Source organism: Schistocerca nitens, chromosome 2 (assembly GCF_023898315.1).
Source record: "Schistocerca nitens isolate TAMUIC-IGC-003100 chromosome 2, iqSchNite1.1, whole genome shotgun sequence".
Classification (NCBI taxonomy): Eukaryota; Metazoa; Arthropoda; class Insecta; order Orthoptera; family Acrididae; genus Schistocerca; species Schistocerca nitens.
The window spans coordinates 345,203,295-345,230,839 of NC_064615.1; the positions used below are offsets into that span (position 1 = coordinate 345,203,295).

General features: G+C 41.6%; 1 protein-coding gene across 1 annotated transcript in view; it reads left to right on the plus strand.

The window, feature by feature from the left end:
* The window catches only part of LOC126236158 (juvenile hormone esterase-like), a 90,110-nt gene that overhangs the window by 46,088 nt on the left and 16,477 nt on the right, over positions 1 to 27,545 (plus strand). The window contains exons 5-6 of the mRNA XM_049945245.1: positions 4,485 to 4,669; positions 19,000 to 19,174. Of these exons, the coding sequence (XP_049801202.1) occupies positions 4,485 to 4,669; positions 19,000 to 19,174 (360 nt within the window). The remainder of the gene's footprint in view (positions 1 to 4,484; positions 4,670 to 18,999; positions 19,175 to 27,545) is intronic.

Genomic DNA, 27,545 nt, shown 5'->3' on the forward strand with positions numbered 1-27,545 from the left:
ATTAGCATTCTTGAAGCATTATGAAGGAGATGGTGATAGTCATTGATCAAATTGTTACAAGAAATGAAACATGGCTTTCTCACAACATTCTCACATTGAAGCAACAGTCTACAGATTGGCTTCATCCTCAGTCACTATGCAAGTTCAAACAAACTGCAACAACTCAGAAACTCCTGACTTCCGTACACTGGGACAGCGAAGGGGTCCTACTTGTCCATTTCAATCCCTGCAATGCAACCATCGGTAGTGATGTACACTGTGCTATCCTTGAAAATCTTCAGCAGGCTACCCAGAATGACTGAAAGGGCAAGTTCTCCCATGGAATTGTTCAATTGCGTGACACTGTAAGTCTGCATACTGCCTGGCAGCTACAAGCCTCAATACATGAGAAATTCAGGTGGGACATTTTTGAGCATCCTTCCTAAAGCCCAGACCTACCATCAGACCTTTTCCTGTTTCCAAAACTGAAGGAGCACGTTGCTGGTAAACACTTTTCAAATGATGAAGACCTGAAGGATGCTGCCGTGACCTGGTTGAACAGTCAGGTGGCCACATGGAATGAAGAGGGTATGCACAAATTGGTGCCAAGGTACAACAAGTGCCTTAATGTGAAAGGGAACAACGTGGAAAAGTGTACAAAATATGAGCCAAAATGTGTATATCCAGTTTCTGCATTATCATTGAAGAAAATATCGGTATGGCAAAACATTCTTTAGTTCCTGGATGGCCCTCTTATCTGCAAAAAGTGTCTGAGTTAATGGTGCTTGCAACATTTTAATGTAGACATTGATATTATATAAGAATAATTGAATAATTGTTTGATATTTTTATTGAATCATCGACACCATAGGAAATTGGATCAAACAGTCTGCAAGGAAAACAATTACACAGTTTTCAGAAAAATAAATACCATATTGTTAAACTGATCAGAACATCTAAACAAACTGACTAATATGGTAAAGGCAAACAATGGAAAATCTGGGATGGAATAACAATAATATGCATTCGGATAGATTACTACTCACCACAATAGTGGAGATGAGCTCCAGACAGCACTGAGAGACAGAGAGACAGTCTGTCTCTCTCTCTCTCTCTCTCTCTCTCTCTCTCTCTCTCTGTGTGTGTGTGTGTGTGTGTGTTCATTCTTAGAGAACAGCAATACCTCAGGTCCAAATCATCATGGTGATTAAAAGCAGGAAAAAGATACAGTACTGTAATGCCCAAGCTTCTTGGTGAATTTTCAGTTTGCAAATGTAGTCTATTAATGGTAAAAATAACAAAAAGACTCCTCTTCTATATTCCTTAGCATCATTTGTATTGCAGTTACTAATTACTGGAGATCTCATCGGTTTAATGGTTGGTAAATGAATTCAAATGTCTTGTTTGTTCTTGAATCAGATTGTAATTGGGGAAACAAATTGAAGACGCTGACTGATTTCTAATAAAATTTATTATACTGCATACTTATATCTGGGGGGGGGGGGGGGGGGGGTAGATGTGGGAAAGTGTCCTCTCTTGCTCCTCCCCTGAATTCTGCTGATGCTTATGATGCCATCATACAAAAGTGATGTGTCCCAGGACACAGGTATACACATTGTCTCAATAAACACTCACACATTAACACTGGCTTGAACCAGATGCCACTAATAAAGCAATCCACGTCATTGTTCAATGATTTCAACAGCCAATTATGCTCTGTTTTTATCCAGAATTATTCTTTGTTGATGTGTTACTATGACTCATAAATGTTCTCATCACATCAACTGTCATTGTTACTGATACACTTAACACATGACTATTATTCAGTATACATTTTAAATTATTGCACTGCAATTACTTTTTCTGATTTGTAGGTGGAGGAGTTCCTCATTTGTGTCTTCCACACCTGAATAACAGCATGGATGAATTGATATTATGTCTTCTGGTGAACTGCATACTTATACCCTTCATTGTATTAACACTTGATAGACATGGAATATCAATTAAAAGAGATGCCATCCACAGGTTTCCAAAGAATCTATTCCTGTTCGGGAGGGGGAGCAGCAAAACTTCAAAACTGGCATCTTTCATATGAATGAGTTGGTCAGTTTTGAGGTGTGTCATACCACATCTACATCTACATCTACATGATTACTCTGCAATTCACATTTAAGTGCTTGGCAGAAGGTTCGTCGAATCATAATCATACTATCTCCCTACCATTCCACTCCCGAACAGCGCGCAGGAAAAATGAACTCCTAAATCTTTCCATTCTAGCTCTGATTTCTCTTATTTTATTTTGATGATCATTCCTAACTATGTAGGTTGGGCTCAACAAAATATTTTCGCATTCGGAAGAGAAAGTTGGTGACTGAAATTTCATAAATAGATCTCGCCGTGACGAAAAACGTCTTTGCTTTAATGACTTCCCTCCCAACTCGTGTATCATATCTGCCACACTCTCTCCCCTATTAAGTGATAATACAAAACGAGCTGCTCTTTTTTGCACCCTTTCGATGTCCTCCGTCAATCCCACCTGGTAAGGATCCCACACCGCGCAGCAATATTCTAACAGAGGACGAACAAGTGTAGTGTAAGCTGTCTCTTTAGTGGACTTGTTGCATCTTCTAAGTGTCCTGCCAATGAAACGCAACCTTTGGCTCGCCTTCCCCACAATATTATCTATGTGGTCTTTCCAACTGAAGTTGTTCGTAATTTTTACACCCAGGTACTTAGTTGAATTGACAGCCTTAAGAATTGTACTGTTTATCGAGTAATTGAATTCCAATGGATTTCTTTTGGAACTCATGTGGATCACCTCACACTTTTCATTATTCAGCGTCAACTGCCACCTGCCACACCATACAGCAATCTTTTCTAAATCGCTTAGCAATTGATACTGGTCTTCAGATGACCTTACTAGATGGTAAATTACAGCATCATCTGCGAACAACCAAAGAGAACTGCTCAGATTGTCACCCAAGTCATTTATATAGATCAGGAACAGCAGAGGTCCCAGGACGCTTCCCTGGGGAACACCTGATATCACTTCAGTTTTACTCGATGATCTGCCGTCTATCACTACGAACTGTGACCTTCCTGACAGGAAATCACGAATCCAGTCGCACAACTGAGACGATACCCCATAGGCCCGCAGCTTGATTAGAAGTCACTTGTGAGGAACGGTGTCCAAAGCTTTCCGGAAATCTAGAAATACGGAATCAACTTGAGATCCCCTGTCGATAGTGGCCATTACTTTGTGCGAATAAAGAGCTAGCTGCGTTGCACAAGCATGATGTTTTCTGAAACCATGCTGATTATGTATCAATAGATCGTTCCCTTCGAGGTGATTCATAATGTTTGAATACAGTATATGCTCCAAAACCCTACTGCAAACCGATGTCAATGATATAGGTCTGTAGTTCGATGGATTACTCCCACTACCCTTCTTAAACACTGGTGCGACCTGCACAATTTTCCAATCTGTAGGTACAGATCTATCGGTGAGTGAGTGGTTGTATATGATTGCTAATTTTTTATTAACAAAAAACTAAATTCCATAGGTGCTAAAGTTGGCTAACAATCATCACAGGAAATCACTTCAATAAGTGTATGAGAATTTTGTAATGAATAAAAACTCTGTACTTTAGATTCTGGGGGTGGGGGGTGGAGGGGGTGGGGGTGGGGGTGGTAGATGTGGGAAAGTGTCCTCTCTTGCTCCTCCCCTGAATTCTGCTGATGCTTATGATGCCATCATACAAAAGTGATGTGTCCCAGGACACAGGTATACACATTGTCTCAATAAACACTCACACATTAACACTGGCTTGAACCAGATGTCACTAACAAAACAAGTGTATAGATACTGGGAAAAGAAGAACAATCAAAATAATAGCATGATGTTCATCATCTAAGAAAGAATGTTTGGAAACAAGAAATTGTATGAGGAGTCACACATACAATATAAAATTAAATTGTCAAGAGTGTAAGAGAAATATACCTACAATAGTATATTATAAATTACATTTAAAAAGACTCAAAGAAACATATTCTTATGCAACTTCAACATTGGGGCACAAATAAATGTATTTCAAATAGCAACAACAGGAGAAAGATAACCTCAACCTAGAATTTGAAGCTTTCCTCCCCTTTTCTGTTAATGTTGGACACACTCAAATCAGTTCTATTTTTGGCTGTCATGTAGCTATTTAAAATATTGATAAGTAATGACAGTTGAAATAAAAAAGTCTATTGCTAGTGTATAATGAGTAATATAAAACACAGAATCATCTTCCTTACCTCTATACTCGAATATAATAAATCATCATCAGCAGCAGCTTAAATGTATATGATGAGAAACCACTTAAAATAAAACAGCAGCCTTGTTCTGCATTGGCCATCCTCAACTCTCATATTACTGAACGGCTCTATGAAAACTTTTGTGTACCTATGTCAACATATGTAATGTATCTTTACTGACTACTTGCTATTATAATTTTCCCTAGGATTGTTTCATCGGGCAATTGCAATGAGTGGTGGCGTCCAGTCAGTTGTACTTCATGATCCATTAGGACAAGCAAAGAAGCAAGCACAGCTATTGAACTGCCCTGACAATTCATCAAAGGAAATATACAACTGCTTAAAAGAGAAAGATGCTCAGGAAATTGCTGATTCCATTACTGGATTTTATGTAAGTATCATGTGATCTGCAATTTTTTTGTGCACCTTTGTGGTGTTGAAAGTCATAAAAACAATTAATTAGTTTTCTGTAGTCTAAGAAAGCATTCTAAAACATTATGAGTTATAAAACGTCCTGGCAGATTAAAACTGTGTGCCAGACTGAGACTCGAACTCAGGACCTTTTCCTTTCATGGGCATCTGCTCTACCATCTGAGCTACCCAAGGACGACTCATGCCCCATCCTCACGGCTTTACTTCTGCCAGTACCTCATCTCCTACCTTCCAAACTTCACAGAAGCTCTTCTGTGAATCTTGCAGAACTAGCACTCCAGGAAGAAAGGATATTGCGGAGACATGGCTTAGCCACTGGCACAAATAAAGCTGTGTGGATGGGGCATGAGTTATGGTTGGGTAGCTCAGATGGTAGAGCACTTGCCTGCAAAAGGCAAAGGTCCCAAGTTCGAGTCTCAGTCCAGCACACCGTTTTAATCTGCCAGGAAGTTTCATAACAGCGCACACTCTGCTGCAGAGTGAAAATCTCATTATGAGTTATATTTTGGTGATAATACAAAATATTGCACAGTTAAGAATTGATTTTCGGTTACACAAATTTACAGCACATTATAATGATGGAAACTATGATTAAGTTAGCACTGATACAGACAAAGATGCTGTGAGTCTTCGTGCAAGGTTCCAAAACCAGATAGTCCTCAAATGACCACAGAAGACTGTTCAATGGAAGATGTAACATTTGCAATAATGAGGCATCAAAAGCAAAATGTTAAAAAAACTGCTTTTTTACTATACTGTTCTTTTAATATTTGACATCTATTGTATACATCACACTGATGAGTAATCTGACAGCTTTGAAAGATAAATAGCTGTTTTCATACTGCAAGAATGGAGGCTCACATTGCTTTGGACATTAATCGATGCAGTACCTGGGATTTGTATTCCCACAATTCAGATTATATACAGGGAGCTGATAATAAAATGTACCTTTAATTTAATTCAAGTTTTTAGACATTTCCAATTTCCTGCTTTGTGTCTACTGAAAACTTTTTAAAATATTATCTGCCTGCTTAGTTTAGTGGTAAAATGTTTGCTTAGCATGCAGTAGGCCCAGGTTCAGTTCCCAGCCAGGTTGGAGATAAATCTTGTGCTTGATGAGGCCCCTTTAAGTCTTTCGTTATTGACCTAACCTGATGCTCTTATGAGAGAGCTACACAGAATAAAGCACTTTGTTAATTTTTATTACACTGCAACAGAACATTATCTTAACCGATAGAGGCACTCAAAGTACCCTCCGCCACACACCATCAGGTGGCTTGCAGAGTATGGATGTAGATGTAGATGTAGAAGCCACTTTGGAGCAAAAGTATGGCAGACATGCAAGAATTTTGTCTGTATGTCAGTTCATTTAAGAGAGAGACTTCTGTTTGTAAAATCCCTCATCATCATCATCATTTCTCAGCTCCAGTCTCCCAGGTTTGGTGTGCAAGTGCTCGCCATTCCTTTATGTCTTCACAGATTTTCTATTCCTGGACATCTTCCTCTGGAATCTTCTCTCCTCCACCCCTAATTACATTGCATCTATCCAGCATTTTCTGGACCTTCCTCTAGGTCTTTTTTGCCTAGGACACTTATTTCAAAATATTTTCTGGCTGGTCTTTTCTCACCCATTCTCATAATTTACCCATACCACTGCTGTCTGCATATCTATATTGCAATAGTAATAGAGGCTTCAATGCCAGCTATATTCTTGTTCACTTCCTTTTTTGATCTTGTCCTTTCTAGCAGTCTGGTTCATACACTCCTGGAAATGGAAAAAAGAACACATTGACACCGGTGTGTCGGACCCACCATACTTGCTCCGGACACTGCGAGAGGGCTGTACAAGCAATGATCACATGCACGGCACAGCGGACACACCAGGAACCGCGGTGTTGGCCGTCGAATGGCGCTAGCTACGCAGCATTTGTGCACCGCCGCCATCAGTGTCAGCCAGTTTGCTGTGGCATACGGAGCTCCATCGCAGTCTTTAACACTGGTAGCATGCCGCGACAGCGTGGACGTGAACCGTATGTGCAGTTGACGGACTTTGAGCGAGGGCGTATAGTGGGCATGCGGGAGGCCGGGTGGACGTACCGCCGAATTGCTCAACACGTGGGGCGTGAGGTCTCCACAGTACATCGATGTTGTCGCCAGTGGTCGGCGGAAGGTGCACGTGCCCGTCGAACTGGGACCGGACTGCAGCGACGCACGGATGCACGCCAAGACCGTAGGATCCTACGCAGTGCCATAGGGGACCGCACCGCCACTTCCCAGCAAATTAGGGACACTGTTGCTCCTGGGGTATCGGCGAGGACCATTCGCAACCGTCTCCATGAAGCTGGGCTACGGTCCCGCACACCGTTAGGCCGTCTTCCGCTCACGCCCCAACATCGTGCAGCCCGCCTCCAGTGGTGTCGCGACAGGCGTGAATGGAGGGACGAATGGAGACGTGTCGTCTTCAGCGATGAGAGTCGCTTCTGCCTTGGTGCCAATGATGGTCGTATGCGTGTTTGGCGCCGTGCAGGTGAGCGCCACAATCAGGACTGCATACGACCGAGGCACACAGGGCCAACACCCGGCATCATGGTGTGGGGAGCGATCTCCTACACTGGCCGTACACCACCGGTGATCGTTGAGGGGACACTGAATAGTGCACGGTACATCCAAACCGTCATCGAACCCATTGTTCTACCATTCCTAGACCGGCAAGGGAACTTGCTGTTCCAACAGGACAATGCACGTCCACATGTATCCCGTGCCACCCAACGTGCTCTAGAAGGTGTAAGTCAACTACCCTGGCCAGCAAGATCTCCGGATCTGTCCCCCATTGAGCATGTTTGGGACTGGATGAAGCGTCGTCTCACGCGGTCTGCACGTCCAGCACGAACGCTGGTCCAACTGAGGCGCCAGGTGGAAATGGCATGGCAAGCCGTTCCACAGGACTACATCCAGCATCTCTACGATCGTCTCCATGGGAGAATAGCAGCCTGCATTGCTGCGAAAGGTGGATATACACTGTACTAGTGCCGACATTGTGCATGCTCTGTTGCCTGTGTCTATGTGCCTGTGGTTCTGTCAGTGTGATCATGTGATGTATCTGACCCCAGGAATGTGTCAATAAAGTTTCCCCTTCCTGGGACAATGAATTCACGGTGTTCTTATTTCAATTTCCAGGAGTGTAGTTCTTATGAATCTCATCTCTGTCACTTCAATTCTGCTCCAGTCTTTTGCCAATAGGGTACATGTCTCTAAACCATAAGTGAGAATTGGCACAAATTATGAGCGGTATATGGTTGTTTCACAAAGTATGTGTGGTATGTGGTTGTTTTTGCCTTTTTGTGGTATTTTGCTGTCCTGTAGAAGGTTTATGACTTGATTATAAAAGCTAGTGATTTCTGCGTTCTGCTCAGTATTTCCGGTCTTTGGAAGATGTGCTTCTGAGGTACTGGAAATTAGAAACTAATTCATTTCACCCATTCCAAATATAAGTTGAGTCTGTTTTTTTTCCTGTTTATTGTCATTACTACGATCTTGGTGTTGCTAATCTTGCCCCAAATTGAACTATTTGTCAGCCTATCAATATGATGATTCGATTCCATTTTGTTATATATCTAGGCACCAAATAAGTTTAAACATAGAGTTTGTTCAGAGCTATTATAAACTTAATTATGATGTGACACAAAGAAAATATTATGTTTCCCTGACAAGATAATTTTACGTTTTCCTTAATTTTTAAAAGCACTAGCACTTCAAGCAGCTAATAAAATTACTTTTGTTCAGGATAATTGCAATGCAGGTCACTGCCACTACCATAGTATTAGTTGATCCTTTCACTACTCAAAGCTGTTTTTCTCTTAGTAGAACCATATGTACTAACATGATTAACATGCTAATTTTCTTTCTTGCTCCTCAACATCCATAGTTTAAAGTCTTCCCAATTCCCCTCTTGGAGATTCCTAGACTCCTTAGCTTCATTCACACCTATTAACATTCATTCATTCTAGATGACCATTCCATAGTAATGTCCTATATTTAATAGCTTCATCACAGTATTTTAATTTCCTATAAATATTTTATGAGCTACTTTAAGAAAGACCTTGACAGGGTCGGAGGAAACACTAACAACATGCTTTTACTTCTTAGCAGCATTTGTACTGCATTTGTACTGCAGCTACGACACCTATGAGAACATATTTTACATCAAATTATGTATAATAAGGAGAGGGATGAACATATCAAGGAAAGTTCTGGCAGAATGTAAATAATTTAGGAATAAATGAGACCACTCATCAAATAGCAGAATCATTGAGCTGTCAACAGGAACACAAAAGAGAGTGAAACCTTGCTTGCTTCTGCATTGTATCAGCTAGACACAGAGCCCAGATTGCAGTCTGACAAGTGGACTAGGATAGAGATATGTTTTTGTTAGGTGGGGAGGGGTTTTTGTCAGGTGGGGTAGGTAAAGGGATGGAGTGGAGGGTGTCAGGAAGAGGGATTAGGGCTGGGCGGCCGCTAGTGGCTCAAAGGGAGGCAGCAGTTGTGATGGCTAGGAAAGCAGGTTGAGGGGTGGCAGGTGTACAGGCTAGGAATGTGATACACTGGAGTTGAGCCAGTGAGGTGTGGTGCACAATGAGGGTGACACGGAGATGTGGATTGGGAGGAGGTGACACGATTCAGGAAGTGGAAACTGTTGAGCAGAGGCTGTATGGACAGTGGGTTAGCACAGATAAAGGCCAGGAGGATTATACAAGCAGAGAATGTGTTGCAAGGATAACTACCATCTATGTAGTACAGAAAAGCTGGTGCTGGACAGAATGATTCAGATGGCACAAGTTGTGAAGCAACCATTGACCTCTAGCATGTTGAGCCACTTGGTGGTCAACTTCGTTCTTGGCCACAGTTTGGCAGCAGTCATTCATTCTGACAGAGAGCATGTTGGTTGTCATACCAACATAAAAAAGCTGTAGGGTGATTGCAACAGAGTTGGTACATGACATGACTGCTTCACAGGTTGCCCTGCCTCTGATGAGATAGAATAAACCAATGACAGGACTGGAGTAGGAAGTACTGGGTGGGTGAGTTGGACAGATAGCAAGAGAAATCTATGGATTAGGTCTGGAGGAAGGAGGAGTGGTAGCGGCTGTCTGTGAAGGCCCTTTTGAGATCTTCACCATACTGGTCAAGGAAATTCTCATCACTGCAGATATGCTGTCCAGAGGTGACCAGGAGGTATGTAAGCAATTTTTTGGTGTGGAAGGGCTGACAGCTGTCAAAATTCAGGCACTGTTGGCGGTTAGCTGATTTAATATGGGCTGAGGCATGGGTGGAGCCATCAGACAGTTGGAAGTAAACATCCAGAAAGGTGGCATTTTGGGTTGAGAAGAACCAGGTGATGCAGATAGAAGAGATGGTGTTGCGGTTGTGGAGGAATGAGGGTAGGGTGGGTGGCTTGGCCCTGAGTCCAGACCATGGAGGTATCATCGGTGAACTTGAAACAGAGGGGTTTGGGGTTTTAGTAGGCTAGGAAGGTTACCTCTAGATGGTCCATAATTACATAAATAGGTTGGTAGCAGAGGATGCCATGTGGGTGCCCATGGCTGTGCCATGGATTTGTTTACATACCTTCCCCTTAAAGGAGAAGTAGTTGTGATTGAGGATATAGTTGGTAAGGTATATGATGCATGAGATAGTGGGTTTGGTGTCAGAAGGACAATAGGAGAGGTAGTGTCTGATAGTTGCAAGACAGCGGGTGTAAGGGATGTTGAGGTGGCATCAGTAGTGACAAGTAGGGATCCAAGTGGTAGAGCGATGGAGATGGTCAAGAGTCTGTAAAGGAGCTGGTTAGTATCTTCGACATGAGAGGTTAGGCTTCAGACAATTGATTGGAGGCATTGGTCAACAAGAGTGGAAATCCTTTCAGATGGTGTCCACGATTGTCGTTTTTGTAGGTTTCAGGGGGCATATAAAAGTTGGATGTGCACGGCGTCATTGGCGTGAGGAGGGAGATGGACTCAGGGAAGAGGTTCTGGGATGTGCGTAAAGATTTGAGTAGGGTCTGGAAGGTATGTTGGATTCCTGAGTCAGGATTACAATGGCAGAGCCTGTATGTGGAAGAGTCTAGCAGTTGGCAGAACCTTCTGTCAAGTAGTCACTGCGATTCATCATGATGGTGAGGGAACTTTTATCGCAGGGAATGGTCTGTTTTGAGACTGTGAATGGCTGTCCTTTCTTTTGTTGAGAGGTTTGTGTTCTTGGGATGAAACCTGGGAAAGGATCGTGAGACCAAGTTGGAGGTAAGGAATGCCTGGAAGGTGGTGGGGTGGGAAGGAGAGAGGGTCACAGTAGAATGGTGATATGGACTGGGAGGGACAAGGATCAATGTTGGAATTAGTTAGCTTTGGTTGGAGCGGTTGGTGCAAATAAGTGTTTCCACTGGAGCAATCAGGAGGAGGAGGGTAGGTCTTTTAGGCCTTTGATGAGTGCACCTTGGGTGTGGGGCTGCAGTCAAGGCCTTTGGGTAGCACTAAAACTTACATAGGATTGAGATTTTGGTGGTAAGGTTAACAACAGTGTTTTGAGTTTGTATGAGTTCTGGATTTTGTGGAGTTTTAGAGGATGTGTAAACTGAAAAGGTCAACCAGGCAGTGTGTGGAGGCTATGAAGGACTGATAAAGGGGTTCACTGTGGGTAGGGTAGGTGTTGATGGGCAGTAGTGTTCCAAGGCAGCACTCAGATGCCAACAGGTTTAATAATTTATCAAGGTGGTATGTGGAGTGCTCAGGGATTGCACAGTAACACTGTCTTGCGGAGGGAACAGATGTGGTTCTGGGATGTCTGCACCATGGAGATGCAGTACCAGATCTGTGAAGGATAGGAACTGACAGAATCTGAAAAGATGAAAGTCATACTGAAAGGAGAGGTGGGATCCAGAGAAGAAAATTGTTACGGTTATGTCATTGGGTGGGATTCCACAGGTTAGGGAGGTTTCCCATGCCATATTCTCTTGCACCCCTAATCCTCCCACCAAATCCAAGAATCAACTACAAAGGAGCACCCCTCTACACACCCATTATCACCCTGGACTGGAGAATCTCAACCATATCCTCTGCTAGGGCTTTGATCATCTATCATTGTGGCCAGAAAAGTGGGATATCCTACCCAGACCCTTCCCACCCCTCCTAAAATGGTGTTCTATTTCCCACCCAACCTACACAATTTCCTGATCTGTTCCTAAGCCACTTCTTCTCTCAACCCCTTGCCACAGCAGTCACATCCCTACGGAACACATCAGTACATGATCTTTCCAATTCATCCATCCAGCACTTCCTACTCCAGTTCTGTCAGTCATATCCCTTCAAAGGCAGGGCCACCTGTGAAAGCAACCATGTCATATACCAACTCTGTTGCAATTGCTGTGAAATTTTTTATGTCAGCATGACAACCAACAGGCTGTCCACAAGAATGAATAGCCACTGCCAAACTGTGGCCCAGAACAAAATTGACCACCAGGTGGCACAACATGCTGCTGAGAACAACATGCTGAAGGTGATGGTTACCTCACAACCCATGCCATCTAGATCCTTTCCTCCAGCACCATCTGAACTAAAAAGATGGAAGTTATCCTTGCAACACATCATTTGCTCATGTAATCTTCCTGATCTCAGTCCCTGTTAACCCACTGTCCCCATAGCATCTGTACAACAGTTTCCCCTTCATTTGCCCTTTCACCCCCTCCCAGTCCATGCCGCCATTCTTCGTGGTGCGCCACACTTCACTAGCTCCAGTATCTGTGTATCACATGGTTAGATTGGGCACCTGCCATCCCTCTCTCCCGCATTCCTAGCAGAACATCTGCTGCCTCCCTCTGAGCCACTAATTACCCAAGCCTTTGTCCAACAATATATATTGATATGACTGCCATTCACAGCAGCAATACCTAATTTCCTGCTGCTCAATGTAGTATTATTCTGGTTTTTTTTCACTAATGTTCTAAGTGTCTTTTCAATTCCAGAGTCTGCATATGTGAGTTAGCACTCCAGCAAAAAGTAATTCTGTCTGTATGACAGAATTTTTCTTCTTCTTTGGCTCTATTTCACAATCTTATCTGCTAATTTTGTTATCTCTTTGTTTTATTCCACCTCTCATTCTGAGGTTATTTCTGCTCTCTTACTATATGCCCTCTCTGGCATTTTTGTTTATTCACTTCAAACTTTTTCACCTCTTTACCGTCTGGGTTATGTGATTTGTTTCATGCTGCAGCTTTCGGGAAACAGGTGAGTGGATATCATCAGACGGAAATAAAAAACAGAATGCAGCTAATGAGAGAGATAGAAGTGGTGTAGGGGGAAGTCAGTAACTGAGAAGAAAAGTGTGCCAGGTGTAGAAAGGGAAAAGAGTTAGTAGTAGGTGAAGTTAAAAGCAAAGGAATGCATGAGAAACTGAAAAGGAAAGAAGGGAAGGAAGTTTGTATCTTCTATCAACAGTGAGGTCATTTCAGATGGCTATTTAAACAGAAAAATGAATGAAAATGGAAGAAACGGATGAATGAACATACCGTACAAACAAAAAACAAGGATAAGTATTAAAGGAATGAAAAGGTAGAGAGGGAGGTGCAGGGATGACAGAAATAATGTGAGAAAATATAGCCTTATTGCCTAGATTTGTCATTTAAAGGAACGAAAAGATAGAAAGGGAGGCGAAGGGATAACAGAAAGAAAGTGAGAAAATATACCCTTTTTGCCTAGATTTGTCATTTATTCTCTAATGTTTGCACCTTTTCTCTTGTGTTTCACTTCCTTCCAATCTTTTACATGTTTCATCCCCTTTAATATTTACTAATTGATGGATTTTCCCTTGCTACCCTATTTTTTATACATTTCAAAGTTCTCTTTTATTTTAATCTTCTTTTTCTCAATCGCATCTACCAGCATACCCTCTACCACATTTGCCTTTTCCGTTTCTCCTTTCTATATATCTGACACACTGACTGCTCCCTCTGTTACTTCTTAATTTTCAGTTTTTCGGTTCCTATTTGTTTTTCATATAGAATTTTTATTCAGCCACATCTAATGGTAGCCCTCTTGTCCTCATAAGCTACACAGTTTTAATAGCTAATCCTCTGAAAGAACTTCAGATTTTCCTTCTTCATCCTTGTTTTGAAAATTGAATGGCTGATTCTCAAAAACAGCAGCCCATATGCCTCTTATGCTTAGTGGTGAATGTTTTATCATCAGCCAAACTAGTGAGTGGACATTTTGGGTGTTTTTAGCTCTTCAGTTTTAGATGAATATAAGTTTTTAAAGTAGTATTATCTTCTGAACAAGAGTTGAAGCCATCTGTTAAATTTCTGGAGCAGCAAGGGAAATGCAACTGATCCTAATTTCAATACTGGGCATCCATTCAATGAAAATTTTTTCTGTATGTTTTATTTATTTAATGTCTACTGTTGCTAAATGTTTTACACACAATTCAGCATTAGATATACACTAACAAACATTACACATAATTGTCACATTGGTGGAAGAGGGGGCCTTTGCTATTGTATTTTTACAAAGGTGGAGTTATGAAATATGAAGCTGTAATTGTCACTATGGGTTTTATTTTTTCCTCTTTTCATTAGCTGTCTCTTCATCGGTTGTAAATTTACTTTTTTAAGTTCCTTTTACTCTCTCTAGAGTTTTCTATGCACCAATATAAATAACTGAAATAACTGAATTGAACAATTGTTTATTTTCTTTGATGAAGACAGAACATACTGGGCGGTTCTGTGATGATGTTACAAGCTTTTGGGGATGATGGAGAAGGGTAGATGTATCAGTTTGAGGTTAAGGACCTGATCTGGAAACAATCAAGCCAAAGTTATGGAAATAGTTGTGACAACTATGACAGTGACCTCTTCTACTGCAAGCCCTTTACTTTCCATATTTTGGAATGAGGTAGTATGGATCAAAATAAAAAATGGACTCTAAACTGCATACCTTAAGAGCTATGAGCACTTGTTTAGTAGAAGAATTGTGAATTATGGTTTATTTGTCTCAAAACATACATAATCTAAATCATTTGCTTCAGGTACAGGAGACAGGTCAAATTGTAGTAAAGTTTCACCATAAACAAAGAACAGCCATGTTAACAAACAGCATAATAATAATAATAATACAATTTTATATCAACCTCCTCTCATTGCACACAAACCCAGTCTCTTTCATCTACTCAATCTCCCACTTCCAGCTCCACTCCCTCCAAAACCTCAAAATTCCAATCAACACAATCTGGTACCACAACACCCTAATTCAGTAGTTAACCTTTCCTCCAAACCTCTCTCCCAATCCGAAACCTCTGTCCTATCCAAAGGCCTCACCTTCAGCCCCACTCCCAGATTCAACCAAACAGCCCTCGTCAAAGATTTACTGTTCTACACTCATACTCTCTGCTGGAAGTATCACTTTGCCACGAAGAAAAATGATCCTAATCCTACCCCTAATGATCCAACTCCCCAAGACACTATCCAAATTGAACCCTGCCTGGAACAGTTCCGTCCTCTGTCACAGCGGGACCCACCTCCTCTTCCTCAAAATCACCCTCTCCAAACCTTCCAGGAATTTCTGACTTCCAGCCTTGCCTCTCAATCCTTCTTAAAAAACCTTAATCCTACTCCCAACATCACCACTGCTGAAGCCCAGGCTATCCGTGATCTGAAGGCTGACTGGTCCATCGTCATTCTTCCGGCGGACAAGGTTTCCACGACCGTGGTACTTGATCGTCGGGAGTATGTGGCTGAGGGACTGTGTCAGCTTTCAGACAACACCACATACAAAGTTTGCCAAGGTAATCCCGTTCCTGATGTCCAGGCGGAGCTTCAAGGAATCCTCAGAACCTTAGGCCCCCTACAAAACCTTTCACCTGACTCCATCAACCTCCTGACCCCACCGACACCCCGCACCCCTACCTTCTTCCTAAAATTCACAAACCCAATCATCCCGGCCGCCCCATTGTAGCTGGTTACCAAGCCCCCACAGAACGTATCTCTGCCTACGTAGATCAACACCTTCAACCCATTACATGCAGTCTCCCATCCTTCATCAAAGACACCAACCACTTTATTGAACACCTGGAATCCTTACCCAATCCGTTACCCCCAGAAACCATCCTTGTAACCATTGATGCCACTTCCTTATACACAAATATCCCGCACGTCCAGGGCCTCACTGTGATGGAGCACTTCCTTTCACACCGATCACCTGCCACCCTGCCTAAAACCTCTTTCCTCATTACCTTAGCCAGCTTCATCCTGACCCACAACTTCTTCACTTTTGAAGACCAGACATACCAACAATTAAAGGGAACAGCCATGGGTACCAGGATGGCCCCTTCGTACGCCAACCTATTCATGGGTCACTTAGAGGAAGCCTTCTTGGTTACCCAGGCCTGCCAACCCAAAGTTTGGTACAGATTTATTGATGACATCTTCATGATCTGGACTCACAGTGAAGAAGAACTCCAGAATTTCCTCTCCAACCTCAACTCCTTTGGTTCCATCAGATTCACCTGGTCCTACTCCAAATCCCATGCCACTTTCCTTGATGTTGACCTCCACCTGTCCAATGGCCAGCTTCACACGTCCGTCCACATCAAACCCACCAACAAGCAACAGTACCTCCATTACGACAGCTGCCACCCATTCCACATCAAACGGTCCCTTCCCTACAGCCTAGGTCTTCGTGGCAAACGAATCTGCTCCAGTCCGGAATCCCTGAAGCATTAAACTAACAACCTGACAACAGCTTTCGCATCCCGCAACTACCCTCCCGACCTGGTACAGAAGCAAATAACCAGAGCCACTTCCTCATCCTCTCAAACCCAGAACCTCCCACAGAAGAACCACAAAAGTGCCCCACTTGTGACAGGATACTTTCCGGGACTGGATCAGACTCTGAATGTGGCTCTCCAGCAGGGATACGACTTCCTCAAATCCTGCCCTGAAATGAGATCCATCCTTCATGAAATCCTCCCCACTCCACCAAGAGTGTCTTTCCGCATCCACCTAACCTTCGTAACCTCTTAGTTCATCCCTATGAAATCCCCAAACCACCTTCCCTACCCTCTGGCTCCTACCCTTGTAACCGCCCCCAGTGTAAAACCTGTCCCATGCACCCTCCCACCACCACCTACTCCAGTCCTGTAACCCGGAAGGTGTACACGATCAAAGGCAAAGCCACGTGTGAAAGCACCCACGTGATCTACCAACTGACCTGCCTACACTGTGACGCATTCTATGTGGGAATGACCAGCAACAAACTGTCCATTCGCATGAATGGACACAGGCAGACAGTGTTTGTTGGTAATGAGGATCACCCTGTGGCTAAACATGCCTTGGTGAATGGCCAGCACATCTTGGGACAGTGTTACACCGTCCGGGTTATCTGGATACTTCCCACTAACACCAACCTATCCGAACTCCGGAGATGGGAACTTGCTCTTCAATATATCCTCTCTTCCCGTTATCCACCAGGCCTCAATCTCCGCTAATTTCAAGTTGCCGCCACTCATACCTCACCTATCATTCAACAACATCTTTGCCTCTGCACTTCCACCTCGACTGACATCTCTGCCCAAACTCTTTGCCTCTGTATATGTCTGCTTGTGTCTGTATATGTGTGGATGGATATGTGTGTGTGTGCGAGTGTATACCCGTCCCTTTTTTTACCCCTAAGGTAAGTCTTTCTGCTCCCGGGATTGGAATGACTCCTTACCCTCTCCCTTAAAACCCAAATCCTTTCGTCTTTCCCTCTCCTTCCCTCTTTCCTGACGAGGCAACCGTTGGTTGCGAAAGCTAGAATTTTGTGTGTATGTTTGTGTTTGTTTGTGTGTCTATCTACGTGCCAGCGCTTTCGTTTGGTAAGTCACATCATCTTTGTTTTATATATATATATATATATATATATACACACACACACAATAAAATGTAACACTTAATCAACCCCTTGCTTCATAAATGTATATGGAGGGAACGGTTGGGATTTGTAGTTTCCAAAATAATGGGAAGACTCTGTTTGCAGTGCAGTACACATGTATTGGACAATTTTCTTTTGCAGTTTTAGAATTCGTTATACACTACTTGAACTTCCCCAGAAAATTGTCCCATATCTAATGACAGATTCAAAACAAAAATGACAAAGAATTTCTTGCATACTCAAGTCATTGGAATTTGCTAGTATTTGCATTGCAAGTGCAACACTGCTTGGTTTATTTGATAGGAAGTGTATTCCAGCTTAATTTCTTGTCCACACTTAGCCCCAAGAATTTGACCGTGTCAACTTCTTTCATACGTTGATTGTTATGTTGAATTTTAAGTTCCACACATTTGGAATGTTTGGCTTTGATATGTATCATACGGGTTTTTGCAATGTTCAATTTCAACCCATTTAACTGGAACCAGTTTTCTAAGGTATCCAGTATGCTTAGGAACAGGACTGGCCCCAAAATGGGGCCTTGAGGCACACCTTGTGGTACTGTACTCCATTTAGAATCATAATTCACTACATCTGAGGTGATAGTTAGCATTTGTTTTCTGTTGTGTAAGTATGATGTAAGCCAATTTATAGCATTGTCCTTAATCCCATATTTGTACAATTTGTAGATGAGCAAGACATAGTTCATGGAGTCAAATGCTTTTGTGAGATCGCAGAAGATACCTGCAACTTTACTCCTCTGATGTGTTTCACAGTAACAAACATGAACAAGTGCTCATAGCTCTTAAGGTATGCATCTTAGAGCCCATGTTTACTGGACATTTATTTCTTGTTTTGGTTCATACTATTTCCTCCCAAAATACGGGAAGCAAAAAGCCTGCAGTAGAAGGGGTCCACTGTCAGAGGTATTAAAACAGTTTTCGCTTACAACATTCGACTCGGTCATTTCCAGACAAGGGTCACTTACTTCATATTGATACATTTAACGTTCTTTATCATTCCTGAAAATTTGTGACATCATCACGGAATCACAGCGTGTATGTAACAGCAAATTATATTTTAAATTTCAAATATATCTGAAACTGTTGTTACAATAAAGTAACGATTTAATTGTGTCCCAAGGTAGGTGAATATATTTAGGGAGACTGAAGTACAGTCTCAAGATTTTGGAATAAAGGATTATTTTTGGAGACTGAAAAAATTAATAAAAAGATGGAAAAAAGTGTGACGGAGGAAGGTGGTGGTATTAATTTGTATTATGATCTTATATGTATACTTTGTCAAAATATCAATTTTGCAGTGAATTTTTCTATTTCAGGAATTTGTGTATGATCCAATACTGATATACAAAGCAACTATTGAAAAGGATTATGGGAATGGAGCAGAGAGATTTCTAACTGAAGACCCAACAAAACAATTCCTTTCAGGAAATTTTACTCATGTGCCACTGATGACTGGAAGCACTAAAGATGATTTTTCATGGAAAGCTTTGCGTAAGTAATTAACATCTATAGTGCTCAATACTAGAATAATCTAACTGTTTTTGTGGAAAATAGAGGAAGAAATTGGTAATTGCCTTCTTTAAAAACGTATTCTGTCATGAACCAGAAGTGATAAACAGATACTATGTAAAGTATAAATCAGGATGGTGTGATAGGAATCTGAACAAATATCTTGTACCAAGAACTGTTTGTTGTCTGGTGTAAATGTGTCTGCCAGGATATAGACAGTGTTAAGTCATTTGTCAAGTGTTACTTGTTGACACACAAGGAACCCCTTGAGTGTGAGGTAGCACGTTCAGTATTTAGTAACGTTTATTTGAAAGTGTTCGGTTAACAAATACTACAGGAAAAATATTAGCTGCTAATGACTCATCACATGCATTGGAGGATGACAGAAAATGAGTGTCTGAGAGGTATATTGGTCAATCTTCTATAGAACATATGTATAACACTTCACAAAATGGACATCATCAACATTCAAGAAATGTTCGAAGCAAACCATTAGCTTTCATCATGAACACTGAATGAGGAATTGCATGCCACACTGATCACAAAGGTTTGCACCATTGAGATCGGAGGCGAACTCATTGGGAGATACGACCCATACAGGACATACAGCTAGGTAACCACTCTTAAAGAATGCATACAGAATCAAATTGGTATAAGGGAGTAATGAGAACTGATGGAATGTGATGGCATGCAACCGAATGCGAAACATTCTGTTGTGGAGCTTATTGTGAAACTGGCTATCCTGTAAGGAATAGCTGCAGATAGTGCGATAATATGTTTATAGGTATGGAAAAAACAAACATTCAAAGGCTGAATTTGTCTAGTGGTTCCAGGTGGTATGAATTGCAATGTCACACACTTATCAGGAGGGATAGAAAGTATGATCTTTACCTGCAGACCAGGAATCAAGCAAAGGCAAGTTATTTTGACCAGCTATTGGCCAAAAGTAGTGCTCATACCATAGTTGTAGCGTTCTTACACCCATTTTCCCACTCTTGCTTTCAGTGACATAAATATACTCCACTGTTGCAAGATCACACACATGAGAAAGAACTGTAGGGAGCAGAGCAACTCCAATGTCTCAAAGCACAATGAATAACTATCCAGCCAATTTACCATCTAGATTAACAGTTGGCATAATAGTGCATTTGACTCTTTTTCTGGAAATTGTGTTAAATAGTTCATTATGTCATTTTATGCTTCTAACATGCTTTTTTCCTCTTTAATTTCAGTATTTTTTTTATAAAAACAGAAATTAACACCCGATAAAACACTCCATTACAGTCATGTGATGGCTACAATGTCATTGGTTAGTTCACTGCTCCTGTTGTCATAATGCTAATTCACAGTGGTGTCTCGTTTTGGAATTTACGTTTCAGAAAATGCGTTACAAATGGTGTGTAGTATCATACTGTACAAATACATCTACAAAAAAACTACTGAAAAGTTGTTTTTGAGTGTTCTAGACCATGAGAAGATGTGTAAAATGCAGTTGCACTGTACCAGTGAATTGCCACCACGTCGACACACAAGTTCACTAACTTAATTAAAAATGTGTTGCACTGTGAAGTTAACATTAACTTATCTCTGAGATATGCTCTCCCATTGTTACAACGAAGGATAGCATCATTTAATGAAATTAAACTCCCAGTGAAAAGTGTCATTTTACTTAACTGCACCTCAGTTGGTAGAGTGGTAAACCATCAAATTTTAGAAGACAATGTCCATTGATAGCTGGTTCGAATCTAGTCCAAAAGAACAGTTCAGTTTATTTGTAAAACGATTTGATAGTCCTCTAGTATGAAAACCAAATCACGACTATGAAACTCCACCACATCGATCAGAAACAGAATATTACTATGTTTTCCCTGCTCTTTACACGTGCTTACATTTGCAATTGCTGGTCACACACATCACGTTCTAAAAGGTACTTTCTTGTTAATGTGACCACACACTTTTTACTTTATTAGAAACAATGTTTTTATCTTCGTACTGTCTAGCTATGATCCTTATCGTTCAAATTTTTGCAGTTTTGTCATCTTACATAAAGATGAAGTAAGTCTACTTCAGATGCTAACTATAGTTTACACTAACAAACATCACACCCCTTACATTTCTTTCACCTGCGTGCTGCACACACTTTATATATATCCGTATAACCTCAATGTCCTACACCTCGTTGTACTGTGGATGTATTGTGATATCTTAATAGTAATGCTTTCCAAAAAAGTGAATCATTTGTTTGCAAAGTAAGTGCATTTATCCTCTGTTGTCTGTTTCTCAGACTAAGACCAATGTGTAGTTATATACAATACATCCCACAATCAAAAGAACTGCTACAATCAGTTCTTGCTAATGCTATTTTCCTATTTCGTGTAAAACTTTTTTTTTAAAAAAAAGTATCCCTTCCAGAATTTGAACATGTGAGTCCTATCACTCCAGTCAAAGGTGTAATCTGTTGTGCCAAAGAATGCCTGACAGGTGCAGTATTTCTGCTGACTGGCTTCTACGTAGGAAATCAGCACTAAGTTCTACCAAGAATAATTTTGTTGTACTCTGGATCATAGCTCACGACTGATAGTCAACAATCTAGTTATTATATGGACTCATTTGCTGAAGTTCTACAGTTTTGAGCGAGTTTAATGATGTTGCAGGGAGCAGGGAAAAGAATGTCCATCATTGCACATATCGCCAGCTATAAATCAATAGAGCTCAAACGCATCAACCTTCACAAGGCTTCCACTACCAGCGTTCACAAAATTCCTTTCTGTTGTTATTTAAAAGTTGTAATTGCATTTTCCATTACTATATAACTAAACTGTTTGCAGTAAAGTTGGTAAAAACCTCTTCACTTTGGCTAATGCTCGTATAACACAAGTATAGCCTCATCTTACTCCTAGCCTGTGACGTCACCAGAGCATCAGCCAATAACAGAGCGTTTTCGATCACATAACCAGGTCTTGATATTTAATGATTTTTAAGTTTTAATTACCTAAAAGTAACATATATTTTGTGAGAAAATTGTCTGTAAATGCTATTTAAATATTATAATCAATCACAATAACAACAAACTGAACCATATTTTTAACATAGGAAAATAGCCTATTGTATACAAATTATGAAAGCATTAAGGCATTGGTGTTAGTTGATCTCGATACAACTCTCTTGGTACCTCTAATTTTCGAGGTTCCTTTTATATGCATTTCCTCTTCAAATCCTGATCGGTTGAAGTTGAAAACAAAATTCCTTACTGAACGATGAGTTAAGTTTGTTTTCCTCATCTAAAAATTTTCAGGCCAATTCTGCAGTTTGCTGTGCATTGTCAAGTTCACATTTTGTTAGAAATTTTGTTAAGTCTTCCAATTCTGTAGCACTGTTTCGGAGTTATGCAACCATCCACTGCTTCACATGAAATCACTGTTATCCATGCTGAAATCAGTTTGATGTGCATAATGTAGTAGGTCACTGTCATACACATCCTGTAAATTGTATCAAGCATCCCTGAAACTCGCAAACAAGTTTTTGTATCAAGTGTGCCTTGTTCTCCCGTGAATATCTGTAGTTTTTTTATGCACTACACGATCATATTGCTGCAGACTTATTTGAAATCTGTTCTTCTTCTTCTTCTTTTTTTTTTTTACTATTGTGGATGATCTTCCATGTACATAATTTATGTTTAGTATCTGCTCCAAGGACAAAGATTATTCTTCACAACTTTTCACTCGAGAGACGGATTTTGTAGCTCTGTCAGACAAGGATGATAAACTACATGGCTTGACAGCTGTTTCAGTATCACTTTCACTTGCTAAGCACTTATCGACATCTTTGTACTCCTCATGTACACTGTCCACACAATCGATCATATATGACACCACACATTCCACTGACTCATCTAGAAGAAACATTAATATTTTACCTGCCATTTTTCTCTCACTCTGTGGATTCCTTTCAGATGAAATGTCAACATCAGCAACTGTTGTTGTAAATAAAATGCAATGTTTGCTTTATTTATCATAGCCATTGCTCTGATTTGTATCAACACCACTAGCACTGTTGTGAGTTACTCATTGACTAAGCAGTTCGACTACGCTCTGTAGCCTCGTGCTGGCTCACTGTTGGATACCTCCAATACTACCATCTGTTGTCATTATGAGCCAATAATGTGGCTGCATGGTAGACAATATGTGAGGTGTCGAATACCGTAAACATCATTGGCCTTTTGCAACCTCGTGCTTAAGGGGTTCCTTGTCATTGTGATCCAGATTCCAAGTTGTACATATGAAGATCCACAGTTGAAATACTAATAACAACTGGACCATTTACTGCACTGGGATTTGTATATGTGAAGAGCCGCAAGCAGTATCAGAGTCCAGATTGTGTACAGAAGTGCTGGGTCACTGTATAAGCACTATAAATTGCTTCAGGCATAAAAAGAAGTTGTTGGTAGCAAACATCTCCAACCTCAGCAGTGCTGTTCACAGAGAGACTGGAATAAAGATCAGTTCTAGGATCACTAGTCACCAAAATAAAGAAGACTACCAAAACAATAGGAATGACATGCTGTTCACTGGTAATGATAAGGGTGTCACCTCATTTGTTAAATAGGAGTAGGATTATTGCAGTTATGGAATCAGAGCTACATATAGAAGTTGTAAATCGGCTGGGACCGAACCCAGAGAAGGTACTCAAACACACCACTGTGAATGAAGTTAAAAAGAGATAGTGGGGTTATAAAAATATATGAGTATTCAAATAATGTATCAAAACTGTATACAGGGTAAATGACTTGTGAACTGTATCCTCCTTGTAACCAACCAAAAAGGATAGTACAGTGTCTGACAGAAGTAACTACTTTGTAATGACACCAATCAACAAAAATTAGGACTATCTATACATACTAAGATGGTATCTGTTCTTTCGGACATGTCCGAAAGAACAGATACCATCGGTGACCATGTAGTTCGTTAGAATGAAATTATAATGAAATGAACACCCTTAGCTGCTTTCAGGCGTTGACATACGTCAACGTGGACAGATGAAAATGTGTGCCCCAACTGGGACTCGAACCCGGGATGTCCTCCTGACATGGCAGACACTCTATCCATCTGAGCCACCGAGGACACAGAGGACAGCACAACTGCAGGGATTTATCTCTAGCACGCTTCCCGCGAAAACCCACATTCTCAACGTATTGTCCCCCAATATATTCGTAGTGCCCTTGCCCATTATACTCATTAATCACAGCACGTTGCTGATTCCCGTAACAGTTCGGGCAGTGTTTGTGCATTTGCACAGAAGAAGAAGATGGTCAAGTGGCTGGTGAGCCTTAACTATATATACTAAGATGGTATCTGTTCTTTCGGAAATATCCAAAAGAACAGATACCATTGGTGACCATGCAGCTTGTTAGAATGAAATTACAATGAAATGAACACCCTTAGCTGCTTTCAGGCATTGACATACGTCAACGGGGACAGATGAAATTGTGTGCCCCGACCGGGACTTGAACCCGGGATCTCCTGCTGACATGGCAGACGCTCTATCCATCTGAGCCACCGAGGACACAGAGGATAGTGTGACTGCAGGGATTTATCTCTGGCACGCTTCCCGCAAAACCCACATTCTCAACGTATTGTCCCACACTACATTCGTAGTGCCCCCGCTCATTACACTCATCACTCGCGGTGCGTTGCCGATTCCCGTAAGAGTTCGGGCACTGTTTGTGCATTCGCACAGAAGAAGAAGATGGTCAAGTGGTCGGTGAGCCTTAACTATATATATACTAAGATGGTATCTGTTCTTTCGGACAAAGCTCCAATGCCCAATGGAATCCCTATCAGTTTCTATACTGGATTTGTGGCCGAGTTAGACGCTCTTCTAACTATAATCTATAGTAGATCCCACAAACAAAAACCCACTCCTATTTTTTGGAAAAAAGTGTGTGTGTGTGTGTGTGTGTGTGTGTGTGTGTGTGTGTGTGTGTGTGTGTGTGTGTGTGTGAGAGAGAGAGAGAGAGAGAGAGAGAGAGTGATTAAAAGAAATGAATGTGCACAAAATTACTAAAATATGATCATATTCACTAAGACAAGGGGAAAGAATAAAAGATGCTTTACAGGAGACTAAAACACAAGTAAAATGACAAAGGAGCTAAAAGGAAGGCACAGGAAAATTCCACTGTCTAACCACTCACATAAAATGTGGGTGAGCCAGTCACCCAGTTAACACCTTAAAACCAACTCCCTAAAATCTTGGAAAAAACGGACAGTTCACAAAACTTTAAAAGTGTAATCATATTCATTTGAATGTTATCTGAAATAGAGGGCAGATCCGTCAGCAAATCAGCCGCAGCCCGATGGTCGGAAAATAAAATGCAGTCCAATAAAACATTGCGTACAGTGATCTGTACGCCACAAGTGCCATATAGTGGAGGGTTCTCTTGCTGGAGCAAGACGGCTTGTGTCAGAGGGCAGTGGCCTATGCGAAGACGATTGAGCAGAACCTCGTCCTGTCTATGAGGTTGGAAGGAAGTACACAATGGCAGCGTTGTGGGCTTTACTACACAGAGTTTATTGTCTGTCACTTCCAGCCACTCATCCTCCCATTGAAGCAAGACTATGGAATCAACAGTGAGGTTATACCATGCACGCAAATGGCACACTGAAATACCTGAGGATCATCACGTGCCTCCTTGGCTGCTAGATCCGCACTTCCATTCCCCGCAATTTCCATGTGTCCTGGTAGCCAGCAGAAAAACACCTCCTTCCCCAGTCACTGTAGTTGGAGGAGGAGGGCATCCTGGATAGTCTGGGCTACATTATCTGCTGGGTACAGATGTTTCAGAGAGTGAAGGGCACTTGGAGAATCAGAAAAGACAAAAACATTTAGCACAGGAAAAACAACTCATCTGCTCCAGTGCCTGCAAGATCGCATATAGTTCTGCATCAAAGTCAGTAAAGTCTTGAGGCAGCTGGACCTTGAGGACATGATCTGGGAAAACAACAGAACAACCAGCAGAGTCCCCTGTTTCGATCCGTCTGTAAAAACAGTTACATAGTGGTCCTCAGATAAAATGTCAGAATGTTATTGAAGAATACTCTGATACAATGTTGTTTACATAGGAAAGCCTGCTGAATAGCTGCCTCTAGGAGGGTCAGGTTGTTGACAATGGACCAAAATCTCCGGAATCCACACTGAGAGTGGCAAATGAGTTGCCTCATCTCTAACAATCAGACCAGATGATGGTTAATCATTCACTCCAGGCTTTTTCCTACACAACTCTTTAAGGAGAAACTGTACTACTTGGAGATGTGCAGTCCTTTCCTGGTTTGAGGAGTTGTATCAGAATTGTCTCCCTACACAAGCTGGGAAAGCTGCCTGCCTGACATATAAGATTAAAACATTTGAGGAGGATTTCCCTTGCTGCCGCTGAAAGTGTTGAAGCATACAGTACCAGATTTGGTCGTGACCAGGTGCAGAGTCGTGACTCTCAGACAACGCTGATTCCAGCACCCACATGGAGAAAGGAGAGTTGTGGGCCTCCGAACTGTTGGATCTGAGGTCCAACTTGCTCCTTTCTACAGTGGCACAGTAGAAACGAAATGCCGGATCCTGGCTTTCATCAGCTGTAGTTTCTGCAAAATGACGAGCGATGTCTCTGGGCATTGTTTGGAGACACCCCTGTTTCGGCACTGCTGCTATTGGTAAATGACTGTGTTTACAGGAAATCCTCCGGATGGCTTCCCATACTTTTGTAGAACAAGTAGAACAGTTGATGGAGGCCAAGAATGCTTGCCATGAACTTTTCTTGTTTTCCTTAATGACGTGTTGAGCCTTGGCTCTCACGACTCGAAAGGCTGTGAGGTTGTCTGCTGATGGGTGGCATTTAAACCATCAAAGAGCAGCATGTCTGACCCAGATTGCTGAATGGCACTCATCTTTCCTCCAAGGTACATGTTGCCTCGTGAGATGACCTGAAGACTGTGGTATGGAGAAGTCAGTGGCATGATGGATCATGCGCATAATGTGGTCCTCCCATTTCTGGATGGTGTGATGGTGCTTAACCCTTTGTTGCCTGACGGTACTTAAAAGTACCAGTATGTTTTGACTCTCATTATTTTCTCGTGGTGCAGTTTCGTGATCTGAGAGCCTGTCGGTATGTAACAGTAACTCTGCTCTACTGTTTCATAGTTGTTATTGTGCAATACATAGACCTCTCTGGCGGTCAGAGCTTGAAATTGTTTTTCGCGCGCTGCTGTGAAAACAGAAGATTGTATGTGCTTGTTTCCATGGTGTTGCCTGAATTTGTGCGCAATTTATTGAAACTTCCGTTGAGTTTTCCATTGTACGTACTTAC